This window comes from Lampris incognitus, chromosome 13 (genome assembly GCF_029633865.1).
Source record: "Lampris incognitus isolate fLamInc1 chromosome 13, fLamInc1.hap2, whole genome shotgun sequence".
NCBI lineage: Eukaryota > Metazoa > Chordata > Actinopteri > Lampriformes > Lampridae > Lampris > Lampris incognitus.
The window spans coordinates 24,265,752-24,283,397 of NC_079223.1; the positions used below are offsets into that span (position 1 = coordinate 24,265,752).

General features: G+C 43.3%; 1 protein-coding gene across 1 annotated transcript in view; it reads right to left on the reverse strand.

Moving 5' to 3' along the window:
- Window positions 1–818: 818 nt before the first annotated feature.
- LOC130122801 (carbohydrate sulfotransferase 15-like) overlaps window positions 819–17,646 on the reverse strand; it is a 22,425-nt gene continuing 5,597 nt past the window's right edge. The window contains exons 2-8 of the mRNA XM_056291828.1: window positions 12,762–13,458; window positions 12,254–12,593; window positions 10,816–10,959; window positions 7,181–7,340; window positions 6,710–6,866; window positions 4,164–4,311; window positions 819–4,043 (exon numbers count right to left, since the gene is read on the reverse strand). Coding sequence (XP_056147803.1) covers window positions 3,853–4,043; window positions 4,164–4,311; window positions 6,710–6,866; window positions 7,181–7,340; window positions 10,816–10,959; window positions 12,254–12,593; window positions 12,762–13,235 — 1,614 coding nt within the window. The 5' untranslated portion in view covers window positions 13,236–13,458 and the 3' untranslated portion in view covers window positions 819–3,852. The remainder of the gene's footprint in view (window positions 4,044–4,163; window positions 4,312–6,709; window positions 6,867–7,180; window positions 7,341–10,815; window positions 10,960–12,253; window positions 12,594–12,761; window positions 13,459–17,646) is intronic.

Consider the following 17,646-nt stretch of genomic DNA (forward strand, 5'->3'; position numbering starts at 1 on the left):
TGGTAAATGCATGTAATCAGACAGAGTTAAACAATATGATGGACTTTTCTTGATTTGGCTTTTCCTGTTGCCCATCTTGTGACTTTTCATCAATCAGTGGTTCTTGAGGACGATGGAGGCATTCGTCCGGCGTGGTCTGAGTTGTCATTTAAATGGACACAAAGTCAGCCAATCAAGTTAGGTGGCGCTGAGAGTTGTAATTTTCTCAGTTGACAGCGACTGATTACAAGAATACAGAGGAGTGTTTACTCATTTGTTTGCCACCAAACAAACAAACAAAAACAATTTAAGCTAGCATGGTGCCATTGTTCATTAAAACAATGATATTTCATCAAGGTTTACACTCCTGGTGTACTTATTTAATAATTTGCTTGTGCAACACAATGAGGCATAAATTCTTGCTAAATACATATTACATCATTCATTAGGACATGGAATGAGACGGCAATTAATTATCCAAGAGTGATGTTGTTTTGCTTGGGAATATACCAGTGAGCCAGGCACAGCAGGAAGGAGGATGGAGAAGGACTTGTTTAATCTTCTCCTTACCTCTCTAAATGAAGGTCACTGCCCTACGATAGGATTCATTTGCCTCTCCCTGAATTTTAAATAGTAGTTATTACCTCAACAAGTCTCAAACAGAAAATAACTGCTGTGGTTTTTCCACCAAGTTCCTCCATACAACTCTTGTGACATTTCATTAAACCACAAGTCTTATTTACAGATAAGATGACAGTGCTTGAATGTATGTATGTATGTATGTATGTATGTATGTATGTATGTATGTATGTATGTATGTATGTATGTATGTATGTATGTATGTATGTATATATATATATATATATATAGATGCAGGAAAAAAACTTTTAATACATAGCCATACAGGCCTGTTTCGTGCACCGCGCACTCATCAGCTGCTAATGTGCAGCTGATGAGGCTATGTATCAGCCTCATCAGCGGCTATGTATTAAAAGTTTTTTCTTTCCTGCATCTGTATTGATATTCCACTCCTCATTAATTGAGCACTTCTATCAACACCATGACGGTTTTGGAAAAAAACGCTATATATATATATAATCCAGTGAGTCAAGTAAATTCTTTATGAGACTGTCTCAAAGAATTTACTTGACTCACTTATTTTGATCCTTTTTTGTTGAGCACTTTCCCTACCATTGAGTGTTTCTTTTAACAAAGTTATATATATATATATATATATATATATATATATATATATATATATATATATATATATATATATATACACACATACATATATAAAGCGATCAGCCAAAACATTAAAACCACTTGAGGCCACTGCCATCAGTGAATATGATTGCCATGAAGGGATGCACTTGGTCTGCAACAATGTTTAGGTAGGTGGTACATGTCAAAGTAACATCCACATGAATACCAGGACCCAAGCTTTACCAGCAGAACATTGGCTAGAGCATCACACTGCCTCTGCCAGCTTTTCTTCTTCCCATAGTGCATCCTGGTGCCATCTTTTCCCCAGGTAAAAAAAAAAACTGCACATACGGCTGTCTACATGATGTAAAAGAAAAAGTGATTCATCAAACCAGGCCACCTTCTTCCATTGCGCCATGGTCCAGTTCTGATGCTCACGTGCCCGTTGTAGGCACTCTCAGTGGTGGACAGGGGTCATCATGGGTACTCTGACTGGTCTGCAGCTATACAGCCCCAAACGCAGCAAGCTGAGATGCTCTGTGTGTTGTGACATCTGTCTATCATAGCCAGCATTAACACTTTCAGCAGTTTGAGCTACAGTAGCTCTTCTGTGAGATCGGACCAGGCGGGCTAGCAGTCACTCCCCATGCACATCAATGAGCCTTGGGTGCCAATAACCCTGTCACTGCTTCACTGTTTGTCCTTCTTTGGACCACTTTTGGTAGGTACTGACCACTGCATACCGGGAACACCCCACAAGATCTGCTGTTTTGGAGATGCTCTGACCCAGTTGTCTAGCCATCACAATTTGGCCCCTTGTCAAAGTCATTCAGATCCTTATACTTGCCCATTTTTCCTGCTTCCAACACATCAACTTCAAGAACTGACTGTTCACTTGCTGCCTAATACATCCCATCCCTTGACAAGTGCCATTGTAATGAGATAATCAATGTTATTCACTTGTCTGTCAGTGGTCATAATGTTTTGGGTGATCAGTGTGTGTGTGTGTGTGTGTGTGTGTGTATATATATACACACACACACACACACAAACATATATATACACACACACACACACACACACACACACACACACACACACACACACACACACACACACACACACACACACACACACACACACACACACACACACATATAATCGTGTGTGGGACCCAGATGCCACATGCATAATTCTCAACCCCCTGCTGGAATAAAAGGGCTCAAAATGATGTGAATAATATTGGGTTTCTGGAATCAGTCCAAATATTCATTTTAAAACCTACAGGATGACCTTCAGTCATCTCTTCTGGACAGCAGTGTTTCATTTTACTGGTGCGTTGGCATATTGCACAAACTCCAGTTTCTATAGGATGAACATATTAGACTTTCATCATTACTATCAGAAATAGCTTTAATGCTACATAGTGCATGCAGCTTCTCATATCAGCCAGGCCGTGGTTTGCGAGATATATTTTCTGTCATTGCACATAGGCTCACATAGTGACCGACAAAAAAAAAAGAAAAAAAGAAGCAAGTAGCTGTTCTTTTAACATTACTAAGATGCAAAAAAAAGGGAATTTGCAGTCTCACTCTTGAGCTGCCTGAGAATTTAGCACATCCTTGTGCTTACGTCACATGTTCCCATGAGCTACCCCAATAACTAAGAAAAACCCCACATTTTCAACCAAAAAATAAATAAATAAAATCCCTAAAAGGAAGTCTGTGGAACTTTTAGATGAGTTGTTAAATGTATTGGGCCCTATACATCCTGTAAAATGTTGAATATTTGTGATGGTGTCACTATTTAGCAAACACACTGAATAGCTAAAGTGGATGTTGAATGAACTCAGTAGCCATAACTCACGCTACGAGGTTTAGCTGCCCTCTTGTGACAGTTCCAGGAATCTCATATGTCCAGAACCATGTCGGACTTTCAAATCAGACACTGAGCAAAGACTGAGCAAAATCAACACTCACATATACTCTGTTGATTTTTATGAATTGTGTGTGTGTGTGTGTGTGTGTGTGTGTGTGTGTGTGTGTGTGTGTGTGTGTGTGTTGCATTCAAGCAATCCCATTTTACAATCTACAGTCTACAGAGAGATGGTGGAGATGAATGCAAACCTATTTTGTCCTGCTGTGCACCGATATGTTGCTCAAAAGTACCATTTTGTCTCAGTCCCTTATGTCAGTGAGGCCATCCATTTGTGGAAATCATAACTTGTGTCGACTGAAATGTTATGGATTTAGCTTTGTTTTCCAGTATCGTAATACTGCATTGTGAAATGCCAACTACTTGCACATAATGGATGGATTAGCCATGGACAACCTTCCCTTTGTGTCTCTTTCAGGGCTTTTTTTGTCTGTGTTTGGTTGCCAAGGAAGGAAGACATGTTGTGACATCCTCAAGAGAGGGCATTGTCATCCGGACTATCATCCACTTGTTGAGAACAACACACTTATTCTTTCAAAGACAAATAAATATACCTCCAACACAAACCAGCACACACGTAACACACATCAGATGTCACCACATTCTGGGAGTCCACCTAATTGTCCCGGGAGTGTTTGCCTGTTCATACACTGGTATCCTGCTTGTGCTTCTTGCAGTTGCCCGGGTCGTCCTTAATGCAATTCATCCACGTTAGAGTGGCTTGTGGTCCCTTCATGTGTCTGTCCAGAGGAAGGCGCTGTTGCCCAGTAAGCTGGCTAGCTTGAGGTTGAATGGCTGGTGGAAATCCCTGAGCAGCTCTCTCGTGGTCGGGAGCATGGGGCCAAGGCTTCTGTCTGCCGCCCGGCGGGTGTTGGACATGGGTCTCCTAGCCAGAGCTGCCTCGGCCTGCCCCGACAGAGGACCTGTAGGGGTCACGACACATGGAGCTTAGAAAGAATGCAGTGGACACTAGAGAACCAAATTAAACAAACATAAATGTCATCCTTAATAATGTGGTCATGTCCCCCCCCCCCCATTCTTACCGACATTCAGGAAATTGAAGACTTTCTTTATTGTCAGTCTGAGGTTGGCGGCATAATCCTCCAGTCGAAGAATTAGAATCTGGTCTCTATGAAATACTGTCAGCCAGTCCAGCAAGAAGACAATGTACATGCCCAGGTTTAGCCTAACCTGGAGCACCAGATGAGATCAACCATGTTAGCATCAGACAAACAAGACTAGGTCAAAACCTATTAGACCGTGTATGGTCAATGTTCAAAATGGTGGCCTATTTGTTACAGGGCTAGTCAGCGGTAGTGTCTGTAATGTTTATTTCTGTATAGTAAATGTTCCTCTGCAATTTTCTGTAGTGGGCCCAGTAATATTTGTTGTTAAAGTGTACTGAAGTAGCATATCACATGAGATGGTTAAGCTACGCTCGAGTAGGGGAAAAAAAGGGTTATAAATGCAGTTGCAAGAACAATACTGTGGCGAATTCTACTGGAGTGTTCCTGCTCAAAGTCAGGGGGTTCATTTGCATATTACCCACGATGCAACTGAAGTGTCAATGTTTTGGTTATGTTGTGGGATATTGAACATGTTAAAAACGGGCATATCTGTTACAGATAGCGGGGATGTGGTGGAAGGTAATGGGGACGTTATGAGAAAAGTTGTATTAGACAGCATGCTATTTCCCACCATGAGCTTAAAAAGTAGGCAAATAGTTAAGATCGCTTCTGTGGCCATGGAAAGGAGATAAATTGAGACCAATACGAATTTGTGTCTGTTATGACTAGCTTGGCTTACGGTTATTAAAAGCTTGCTTGTTAACTCTAAGAGGTTGGCTGAGAAGTCCATTATTTGACCACGTCACAATATTTTCCACTCATATCTTGGGATGTTTGATTTGGAAGAGAGCTCATCTGTTAACCGTCCCTCCTCTTCCATCGGTTTCTATCTACGGGTGTCTTGTTTTTCCAAGACTCAATCTGTATTGACAGGTGAATCCACAAAGAATGGATTGCAGCCGCTGACGGCACCATGGATTGTGCATCTCTTGCAACCGCTATCTGCTCCGTCTCAAGGCCCGATTCACACAAAAAACATGACAGCACACACCCATAAGGTTTTGCAGCTGAGTGAAGTTTGCCCCTGATTTGCATCTGATTGCGATCATTCACGTGGCAATGAATAAATGGCGGCTTTGCTCCGACAACACACTAGGCAGGGTCAGTGTTTTACCTAATGCAATTAAAGATAGCTAGAATTGTTTGACCTGGCAACCTGTATCAGCGAATCAGTTAAATCAAAAACGTGATATTCTCCTTCCAATTATCTGCTCATGAGCACGCCTGCCATGGCGACGTCTTCGCCTGGCTATAATCACCGCTGCGCGGTCGCTGCAAAGTCTGGGCGTCAGTCACCACCAACTCTCTGAGGACTCCAATGAGTTTCACTCTAACTGCATGTATCTGTTAGCGCCGGTGTTTGTGAATTGGACTTTCTTTGCAGTGTGGCTCATTTGCATAGATAGGGGCCAATTCTGTGCCAAATGTATGCATATCACCTAAATTAAATATGGGCACATAGCACTGGAGCACCGAGGCGCTATTTGCTTGGCAGCACGGTTCGGGGTGCATTTCACCCTTCGCAGGTGCTTTGAGAATTACACGGTGTCTATTTTTGTCTTATTTGGCAGCAAACGCCATGCAATCCTTTTGTTAGTTCACCAGCGAGTGTTTTGTCAGTGATTATTATTTGGAGCGCTTTAGCCATGCGCTCGCCCTCATGGCTCATTGCGCTCGGCCGACGAATCGTGTAATTTCAGTGACGCTGTTGGTCACCTGACCCAGCGGCCCAATCATGTCGCAGGTGATCAATCAGCCAGTCAGTCGCTCAGGTTAATTCAGTTAGCGGTGAGATCAGCCAGCCCCATTGAATTACACAATATATTTCCGGTGCACAGACATCGTATATCCTAAAGGGGGTGCCATAGAGCAACGCTACTCAAAAAAAAAATATTCTCTAACCATGTCAGTCTCATGGCCTTAAGGGAAACAGACTGGGGATCACTTTTAAAAATCAAGGACAGTGGATGCAAGAAATGGAGTTGAAACACGGCTCAAATTGAATCTGCTGTGAACCATCGGGTTTTAGGTCAAGCTTCATGCTGACTGGTATCTGACTCTTGCTGTAGTGTATCTCCAAGGACCTGTTATAACAACGGCATCTTACATGTGCCTGGTAGTGTGGTTAGCCCCTGCATGGCTGGGGACAACTGACACAGCTCATAAATCAGTTTATTCCTGAGGGAGAGCACTGCCAGCTGTGGTACGCTGAGGGCTCTTGGCTGACTCTGTGCAGCTAGTTACCATTGTTTTCCCCTCTGCAGAACAAGAAACATCCCAGGAGTGTTGCTATACTAATTTACAGCATCTTGAAGGGGCAGGTAAAAAGTTTATGAGCACACATTTGTTGTCCGCTTCATGGTATCATTAAAGTAACCGGACTGGTCAGATAGGCTGTAACTATTACAGTGAAACAGTTAAAAAGTAAGACAGGTTGAAATGGGAGCACCATTTCGACTGACCGGCATGGTGTTGGAGAGGCTGGTATTGTAGACACAGGAGCGAAGGGAACTGTCGGACAGACAGGACTGAAATAGTCGTACAGCCTCTATGACTTTCTGATGGAAGTCCTCCACTGACTTGTTGGCCATCTTGAAGTACAGGTAGTCAGAATACAGCCTTAGATAAGAGGATTATAAACAAAATATATAGGGTACAGTGAGGGAGGATAGTGCAAACAAATATTGAATAAATGGAGTTTCTTTGGATGTAAGATTCATGCATTGAATAAATGAACTGTGATCAGAACCAGAAAAAAAAGGGGCAAGGCCATCCGAAAACACTTTGAACAGCCTCGAAAAATGAATCGGATCCAGACTTGAATCCAAATCCAAAAATGCGGTCACTCCACCGCCACTGTTATGCAACTGCAACACCGCAAAATAGTTCTCTATCTCTCAGCTACATAGGCAGACGTGGAGCTGGATGTCTACCTCTCCGCTGGGTCTCTGAGCATGATGATGATTTTAGCATCCGGCTGGGCTGCGTGGATGAAGTCCTGTGCCAGGAAGGGAGGTTCTTCTGCCTCTTCCCTCTCTGCATGGAGATAGCTCCAGGCTTGGTTGTCCCACATAGTGGATGCACTTGCCTCACCTGCCAGTTGTCAAACACATCATCGCTTTCAGTAGCGACCAGCCAAAATACACAGAAAGGTGGAGATGCAGAACTTCAGGAAGAAATGAGGATGAGCTGTTTCAAAACCGGCTAAAAAGGTTTCCTATATGAAAGTTTAACACATCACTAATTAACATACTGCTGTCTCAGGTGCAGTTGTGTGTCCTCCGTTTATAAATATCCATTATCCAAACCACTTATCCTGCTCTCAGGGTTGCGGGGATGCTGGAGCCTATCCCAGCAGTCATTGGGCGGCAGGCGGGGAGACACCCTGGACAGGCCGCCAGTTCATCACAGGGCCCACATACACACACACACACACACACACACACACACACACACACACACACACACACACACACACACACACACACACACATTCACTCCTAGGGACAATTTAGTACAGCCGATTCACCTGACCTTTGGACTGTGGGAGGAAACTGAAGCACCCGGAGGAAACCCACGCAGACACGGGGAGAACATGCAGACTCCACACAGATGACGACCCGGGACGACCCCCAAGGTTGGACTACCCTGGGGCTCAAACCCAGGACCTTCTTGCTGTGAGGTGACTGCGCTAACTACTGTGCCACCCCATTTATAAACACTTGAGACATATTAGAGCTATTTTATGTCACAGCAGACATTATCTAACATCAGATAAACAGACAAATAGGCGTGACTGAGCACCTAGTGATGGACAACTGTGAAAAGGAGACTTTTTGAAGGCAAATTGCAACAGAACCAAGGTTATTACAGACTTTTGTAGCTTCAGTTTTGGTTTAAAGAAATATCTATTGAAATGCAAGTCAAATATCAAACCCTGAAAGGAGTGATGCCACTAAAGTTAAGGATGTTATTGTCATCTTGGGAAAACTCGAGTTATTATTAGTACACAGCACAATCACTGCTGTCTCTCATTCCCAACGTTTTACTAATGATTTACAATGTAACATAAATGAATGAAAGAAAGATGACCTCATGCTTGGCAGAACAACATCTGTTATATATATATATATATACACTACCGTTCAAAAGTTTGGGATCACATTGAAATGTCCATATTTTTGAAGGAAAAGCACTGTACTTTTCAATGAAGATAACTTTAAACTAGTCTTAACTTTAAAGAAATACACTCTATACATTGCTAATGTGGTAAATGACTATTCTAGCTGCAAATGTCTGGTTTTTGGTGCAATATCTACATAGGTGTATAGAGGCCCATTTCAAGCAACTATCACTCCAGTGTTCTAATGGTACAATGTGTTTGCTCATTGGCTCAGAAGGCTAATTGATGATTAGAAAACCCTTGTGCAATCATGTTCACACATCTGAAAACAGTTTAGCTCGTTACAGAAGCTACAAAACTGACCTTCCTTTGAGCAGATTGAGTTTCTGGAGCATCACATTTGTGGGGTCAATTAAACGCTCAAAATGGCCAGAAAAAGAGAACTTTCATCTGAAACTCGACAGTCTATTCTTGTTCTTAGAAATGAAGGCTATTCCATGCGAGAAATTGCTAAGAAATTGAAGATTTCCTACACCGGTGTGTACTACTCCCTTCAGAGGACAGCACAAACAGGCTCTAACCAGAGTAGAAAAAGAAGTGGGAGGCCGCGTTGCACAACTGAGCAAGAAGATAAGTACATTAGAGTCTCTAGTTTGAGAAACAGACGCCTCACAGGTCCCCAACTGGCATCTTCATTAAATAGTACCCGCAAAACACCAGTGTCAACATCTACAGTGAAGAGGCGGCTGCGGGATTCTGGGCTTCAGGGCAGAGTGGCAAAGAAAAAGCCATATCTGAGACTGACCAATAAAAGAAAAAGATTAAGATGGGCAAAAGAACACAGACATTGGACAGAGGAAGACTGGAAAAAAGTGTTGTGGACGGATGAATCCAAGTTTGAGGTGTTTGGATCACAAAGAAGAACGTTTGTGAGACGCAGAACAAATGAAAAGATGCTGGAAGAATGCCTGACGCCATCTGTTAAGCATGGTGGAGGTAATGTGATGGTCTGGGGTTGCTTTGGTGCTGGTAAGGTGGGAGATTTGTACAGGGTAAAAGGGATTCTGAATAAGGAAGGCTATCACTCCATTTTGCAACGCCATGCCATACCCAGTGGACAGCGCTTGATTGGAGCCAATTTCATCCTACAACAGGACAATGACCCTAAACACACCTCCAAATTGTGCAAGAACTATTTAGAGCAGAAGCAGGCAGCTGGTATTCTATCGGTAATGGAGTGGCCAGCGCAGTCACCAGATCTGAACCCCATTGAGCTGTTGTGGGAGCAGCTTGACCGTATGGTACGCAAGAAGTGCCCATCCAACCAATCCAACTTGTGGGAGCTGCTTCTGGAAGCGTAGGGTGCAATTGCTCCAGATTACCTCAACAAATTAACAGCTAGAATGCCAAAGGTCTGCAATGCTGTAATTGCTGCAAATGGAGGATTCTTTGACGAAAGCAAAGTTTGATGTAAAAAAAATCTTATTTCAAATACAAATCATTATTTCTAACCTTGTCAATGTCTTGACTCTATTTTCTATTCATTTCACAACATATGGTGGTGAATAAGTGTGACTTTTCATGGAAAACACAAAATTGTTTGGGTGATCCCAAACTTTTGAACGGTAGTGTATATATACACACACACACACACACACACACACACATATATATATATATATATATAAAACTTTGTTGAAAGAAACATTCAACGGTCGGGAATGTGCTCAACAAATAAGGAGCAAAATAATCCAGTGAGTCAAGTAAATTCTGTATGAGACAGTACAAGCCTGTTTCATGCCATAAGCAGTCGCTAAGAGTGATTGCTTATGGCATGACACCGGCTTGTATTGTCTCATAAAAAAATACTTGACTCACTGGATTATATATATATATATATATATATATATATATATATATATATATACTTAGAAACTAATTGGACTTTCCTCCCTTGCCATGCCATAGAAGAATAACATGGACTGCTGAAGTGAGTGGCAGCATTTCCCTTCAGTCGTTCAAACATGCGTCAGTGTTGTTCTGTGGCATAGGTCAGAGCCAATTAGGTGGAGATTCGTTAACAAGATGCTTTAGGGCTGACAATGGAAGAGGAGAAAAAAACAAAAACTCCTGCAATTTTAATCATGGTAAGGCTCCAGTTCTTTGGCTGCTCAAAGGTCTTCCGCATTGAGGGAATGAAGACTGTAGAGGCAACAGATCCTTCCACCTGATGCTCAGTGCCCAGAAATATTGATAAAATGACTACGTGTACTGACATGACACCCGTGTATGTAATATAATAGCTACACGTGATGATATAGTGCCCACACATAGTGATAAAATAAAACAGCACATTTACACAAAAATACACACACACACACACACACACACACACACACACACACACACACACACACACACACACACACTTGAAGGTGTGTTCACCTGTGATGAGTTGAACCTTGCTGTGGTCTCCAGATGAGTTGCCAGTGATGGTTTCCTGGATGCGATGGGCTGCCAGGTCAAACAGGTCCAGGTAGTCCTCCACAGGGAAGCGCTCCTGGAAACCATCTTTAAAACGGATATACCCTGTACCAATAGGTACAGCAATCGTTACAACTCATCACACACAGGCAGACTCATTCCCAATATTCATTTAAAGCAGCTCTAAAGCATAGCCTGATTCTAAACAAGCCTCTCTTATTGCCTTTCTGGGGAGGAATTCATCAGCTCAAATGTGTGAATCTTTAAATTCTTCTCAAGGCTGAATCGATAAGTTCCTTTGATCCGTCGGCCATAGGTGGCTGACACAGAACCTTTTATTGAAAGATTAAAGAAACACATAGAAACAGCTATGTAGCACCCAAAGAATACCAAAACCCTGTCCCTGCAGCTGATGGGGGGATCCAATCAATGTCGTCAGTGTCATTAGCAGATCCAACACCAATGCTGGATCCCAGTGTTTAGAGTACAGTATGAGCCACTCAATTAGAGGATTTAAAGCAGCAGTAAAAACAAGGTCACGGCTCTGCACATCCTCCACAGCCCACCAGAAGCCTTATCCAATACCTGCATCCACTGAAAAAATAGATAGCTTTACCATTCTTGCAAAGTTCAACATTACTATAAATCAAGAGTACATGTAGGAGTATTTTTTTAGAAATACATTCCGTTTGAAATGTATTGGCAGCAGCTATCTTACCTAACTTTTCCAAATCCTTGTGGAGTATATCGTCTTACCCTAGTTTCTACTGCTTTTTCTCATTTTCTCTTCAACTCCTACTTTTGCTTTAACAGCCACTGTATCACGAAAGTCTAATGCATTCGGCGACTCCCTCCCACAATCCATCAAGTGGCGCCCGTAAACGTTGCCAAATCCAGTCAGAGATTCTTTTTTTTTTTTAGCCCTCCTGCCCCCCCTTTTCTCCCCAATTGTACCCAACCAATTAATCCACTCTTCCAAGCCATCCTGCTCACTGCTCCACCCCACTCTGCCAATCCAGGGAGGGCGGCAGACTACCACATGCCTCCTCCGATACATGTGGAGTCGCCAGCTGCTTCTTTTCACCTGACAGTGAGGAGTTTCGCCAGGGGGACGTAGCGCTTGGGATGATCACGCTATTCCCCCAGTTCCCCCTCCCTCCCCAAACAGGCACTCCGACTGACCAGAGGAGGTGCTAGTGCAGCGACCAGATCACATACTCACATCCATCTTCCCACCTGCAGACATGGCTAATTGTGTCTGTAGGGAGGCCCAACCAAGCCAGAGGCAACACGGGGATTCGAACTGGGATCCCTGTGTTGGTAGGCAGCAGAACAGACTGCTACGCCACCCAAACGCCCAGTCAGAGATTGTCTTTATCAGAACCAATGGCGTACATACCAAAGCGTTTCCTGGTCCACCAATGTGGCTCCTTCATTGTGGCGAACTTGATCTCTGGATGCAGCAGCAGTCTGTGGAACAAGTCTGTTGTGCCACACTTGGGTTGGCCAATGATGTAGAAGTAGGGCAAGCACCGCAGGCGAAACTGTTTGCCGTCTCGGTGATACAAGTGTTCCTGGAAGTTTGTGCTCAGATAGTCACAAACAGTCCTGAAGCTCTTTGAGCGAAGAGTGAACAGGTTCCTTTTGTACGGATCAATGTTAGATTTACTAAAGAACTCCTTGTGCCAGCAGGGGCTCTTGATGCTGGGCAGGAACTGGCGAGGAATCACAGAAAACAGCTGTGGAGCAGAAAGCAGTGTAATTAGGCAATCACCACTGATTTCCTTTTTTTGAAAACAAAATAATGTATTTCTACATATTCTGTCAGCATTTATCAAAAACTAGTCAGATTTATCTCAAACCAACATATGAAATTTGCTCAGGACTATGCTTCTCCACATACTTACTTGAGGGTCAGTTCCAGTTATATCCCTTTCATCTGGCACCTTCCTGGGTGTGTATTCAAGTTTGGAAATGATGCTCCTCACCAGTAGTTTCATATCTAGAATATTCTTGTCTGAATAAAGCACTGGTGCAGCGGTGATGGGTGGGACGACCACAGGCCTAAGCTGAAAGGGCGAAGAGGTAAGAAGAATAGGCTTCCGGTCCCAGGTCAGGATATATGAAGCCATGATGAGAAAGGTTAACGTCAAACCCAAAAGGAAGCTAACCACTTTGACCTTTGTGATGCTCTTCAGGATGGCAGATGATGAAAGAGGAGTCCACCTGACCCCCAGAATTTCAGCCAAGTTTGTAATATTTAAGTCAAAGTAGGGCATCGTGGGCCTCTTCCTGGAGTTATCAGGTTTGGAGAGGTTCGGGAGACTGTGTTTGGTGTCCGTTTGGGGAGGGCCCTGATATATGCTGTCGGTTTGTGACATATCGAGTAGGGGACAGGATGGACATGTATGAAAGGGGTCAGGAAATTCAGAGGGGAGTTTGTTTCAGGATACTGTCCCAGCCTCATCTATAGGAGGTTGTATGCCATACATTTAAAAAAATTGGAATGAGTTTAGCCATCGTAGACCCAAATATTATGATATGCACGTCATAAATTGTCTTCAGTCCCAACATCTTACACTCCCGGGTCTTCAGTAGGGCCTCCTGTCAAGTCAAATACATATCAGTTTGAGTTAGAACAGATGTTAGGACAAAAAGAGACCCTACTTTATTTGTCAAAGTTTATTTTTTCTTATGGCAAGTGGAGTAACAGCTTCCAGCACAGATTCCTTTTCAGTATCTTAGGGTCAATGTCTCTTCTTGTGGTAGAGGTAGTGTGACTTATTCTAAAATGAATATACTTGAGGGCGCATTACTCCACTTGGGAGGTATCGGTGCATGAATAACCCAAATGTGTGCTTCCTTCAACAGCAAGGGTCACTTAAAACAAGTCTGAGGTCAGCTGCAGAGTGTGCGGTCTGTTGGAGGAAGTGCCCTTGCTTTAAGGATGAGGACTATATGGTGTGCGTAAAGACAAGCTCTATTAAGAAACTTTCAAGGGTAACATAATAGGTAGTCTGTAATTCACAACTAAAAACACACAATTATGCAGCCTGAGCTAGAGCTCCAGAGGGAGTTGTATTTTGTTAACCTGAAAAATATCACTTTTCAAGATGAAGGGTTTACCCACATGCTAAAAAGTAAGTATTGATACAGGTGGATGAGCAGTATTGTAAGTGAGGGTGTTTCTCCCCCCCTTCCTGGCACACAAGTAATAAGAACTGGGAGACTATTATTTCTAGAGCTGAACGTTGATGAATTCCAGACACAGAAGTGTAAAATATTTTTGAAGCACTTCCCTCATACACCCTTAGCCAGTAGACTTATTTCTCTTCCTTTTCTTTTAGAGTTTGCAAGAATTAACAATCCCATTGGATCCTGGGATGAAACACAACACCTTTTCTTGTGAATGCCATCTAATTTTACGATATGATTTCTTGCGCGAACATCAACAACAGAGTCCCAGAAACATTACAGCGGTCATAGACCATCATATAGCACCGTGCTTTTGTGGCACATAACCAGAGTGTAGTATAGGCCACTTCACGTAAATTACATCTCATGGAGTGTCTCTTCAGTTAGAAATGGAGCCTCTCGAAATGTACATGACTGAAATTACCGCAATAACATCTCCCTTTTCCTTTGAAATGACAAAATGACATGACCAAAAACCAAACCTGATCCACTTTTTTTAGCTGCTCAGTAAATATTGTCATGTTCCCTTTTTTTTGTTGAATAATCACACAAACAGATCATGTGAAAGATGTCAACACCAGCCAAAACAGTTACAAGAAATAACGTTTATTCCACATGTTAAACGTGAGCAGGATTTCGCTCCTATTTTCTGAGTCAAAACAGACTGTAAGTCAAAATATTTGCTGTCCATATATAAAAAAGGACCACCAAAGGGATAGTAACAATAGTGCATATTATGGTAGGAACAGATATTTTTTTTTTACCTAATTGCACCAAATACCAAGACCAATGCAATATCAACTCAAGAACTGGATTTTATGCTAGCCTTGATTTAAGGATCGTGGGGTGCAAGGTAGCTCTCTGCAGGACTGTTGACATAGTGAATAGGTCAAGGATTATCTGACAGCTCACAGACTCACTGCTGCATTCTCCAAAATGGCAAGCTATGCTGTAATGGTGTCCAGCAGCACCAACTGCATACATACAAAACTGGACACATTATTTGCACATTAGTATCAGCCAACCTAGATGATGGAGACGGGGCCAAACCAAATCACTGCAACACCTGGCATTTCAATGAGCCATTCTACACAAGTTGAACCTCAGCCCTGTGTCCAGTCACTGGCTGGGCCATTTTGAAAAAGACAAAACAAAAAAACAAAACAGGAAAACCCCATCATGCTCAAGACACAATCTATTAGGACGGCATTATGTGCCCAGTAAATGTTTGACATTACCCCTGGAGCTAGAAATATCGACAAGGGCCTTGTCTCCTGTCCCTCCAATATTGTGTGTTACTCTCAGTTTTCCGTCTGTCCCACTGGAAATTATTGAATGCATTATTTTATGGAGGAAAAAAAAGAAAAAAGCAATGTGATAAAATGAACATTCTGAAGCCTGGCATCAGATGATATGTGTAGGTGGATGACAGCACACTACTAGTTGTGCAAGCCGACCATCCTGAATCATCTTGAATGGAATTCCCTAATTTCCTGTAAATACAAAGGATCCCGGCAGGAGCCCTGTGTGCAGTCTGCCATGTTTGTTGGGTGTAGGCAAAACAAGCGGAGGCATGTACTCATGCCAACAGTACACAAAGAACACCCACACGTGTTCACTCACTCACATGCGCATACACACACACACGCACGCACGCACGCACGCACGCACACACACACACACACACACACACACACACACACACACACACACACACACACACATGCACGCACATATTGGCACACACTTATTTAAATTTATTTTCTTCAATCCCGGTTCCCTCAGGCAGTCTGAATCTGAGATTCAGTTTGAGGTAGGTGACCCAGTGACAGAATGATATTAAAAAATGATTGCAATCAATAAGAAATTGAGGATTTCAGAGCAGAGTCTGCAGGAAGTATTTGATGAAATTGTGTTGTGAAAGCGTAAATGCGATGCACTATGTAATCGCATACAGGCTCTGAAAACACGAACGCTCACTTAGTCATGCATGACTCTCACATAGTGAGACATACCACTGGAATAGATTCAAATCCGTTGCGTATCAACCCTTCCCACTCTGTCTCTATCTCGCTCTATACTATGACGTCAATCACCCAAACACATTCTCTGTCACAGCTTCGTCAGAGCCCCTAGGAGCTCTAGCATTCTACCTTTCTTCAACATATCATCCCCTCCATCTACAACATAGCTCTACTCAGATCCAGCATTTTGAAACCATGAAATGAAAAAGGTTCTGGGGCATCCAGGTCTATTCCGTTGCCTACCAAAATGGGGATCACCGGTTCGAATCCCCGTGTTACCTCCAGCTTGGTCGGGCATCCCTACAAACACAGTTGACCGTGTCTACAAGGGGAGAGCCAAATGTGGGTATGTGTCCTGGTTGCTGCACTAGTGCCTTCTCTGGTTTGCCGGGTTGCCTGTTTGGGGGGGAGGGGGAACTGGGGGGAATAGCCTGATCCTCCCACGTGCTACGTCCCCCTGGTGAAACTCCTTATTGTCAGGTGAAAAGAGGTGGCTGGGGACTCCACATGTATTGGAGGAGGTATGTGGTAGTCTGCAGCCCTCCCTGGACCAGCAGAGGGGGTGGAGCAGCAACAAGGACAGCTCAAAAGAGTGGGGTAATTGGCTGGATACAATTGGGGAGACCCCCCCCCAAAAAAGAAAAGAAAATTCTCTGTCACAGGTTTATCAAGCCCCCTGTAGAGCTCTAACGTTCTACCTCTCTTCAATAGGTCGCCCCCTCCATCGACAACGTAGCCCTGATCAGATTCAGCATTGCGAAACCATGGAATGGAGAAGGTTGTACCCACGTGAGGCATGTATTTACAGGAATCAGGAAAATGATAAACCACAAATCAGCTACAGTTGGGAAACAATTAGATGCAAACACACACAAACACATTTTCCCGTAATTGCCTACAATGTAGACCCACTACCCTCACATCCACTTTCACTGTGACATCCCTCTCATGATAACACACTTGACTGCTTTCGCCTTCTTCCCAGCTTGTGTAATGAACCAAGTTTGAATCGTGCCTTTGTGTTTCTAACGTCATAAACATGTCCCGACCTCGTACAGCACACGGCGTGAACCGGTCTCGGATAATGTCCCGATATACAGCACGGTGGAAGGCGCCGGGGAAAGCAACTCCACAAAAGTAAATAAGACCGTGTCCCCCGATGACAGGGAGGCAAGCGCGATGATGGGTGGCAAACTAAACCACAATTACAGTAAAACCTTTTCTGTGTGGGGGGAAATAAACAAGTTAAGGTCAAAGTTATTTGAAAGACGACAAGCGTGTTCTATTCATAGGTATTCAAGGGCCTTGGCCTTTCTCTGTTTCCTCGGCCTCGCTAAACAGAGACGTATTTGATATAATGTTGGCAGGGACTCTGGATGCTCCCTGAGAACACAGAGATCTCAGGAAGTGAGCCTCATTAATCGTAACACGCGGGACTTGTTTTTCTCTTGCTCCACTTGGATTTCTCTTCTCGCTAAGAGGGACGACAAGAGATGCTGATTTTCTAACCGTCCAGATGACATACTGTACGCCCGTGTACTGTAGGAACGTGACCTGGTCTCTTCAATAAATC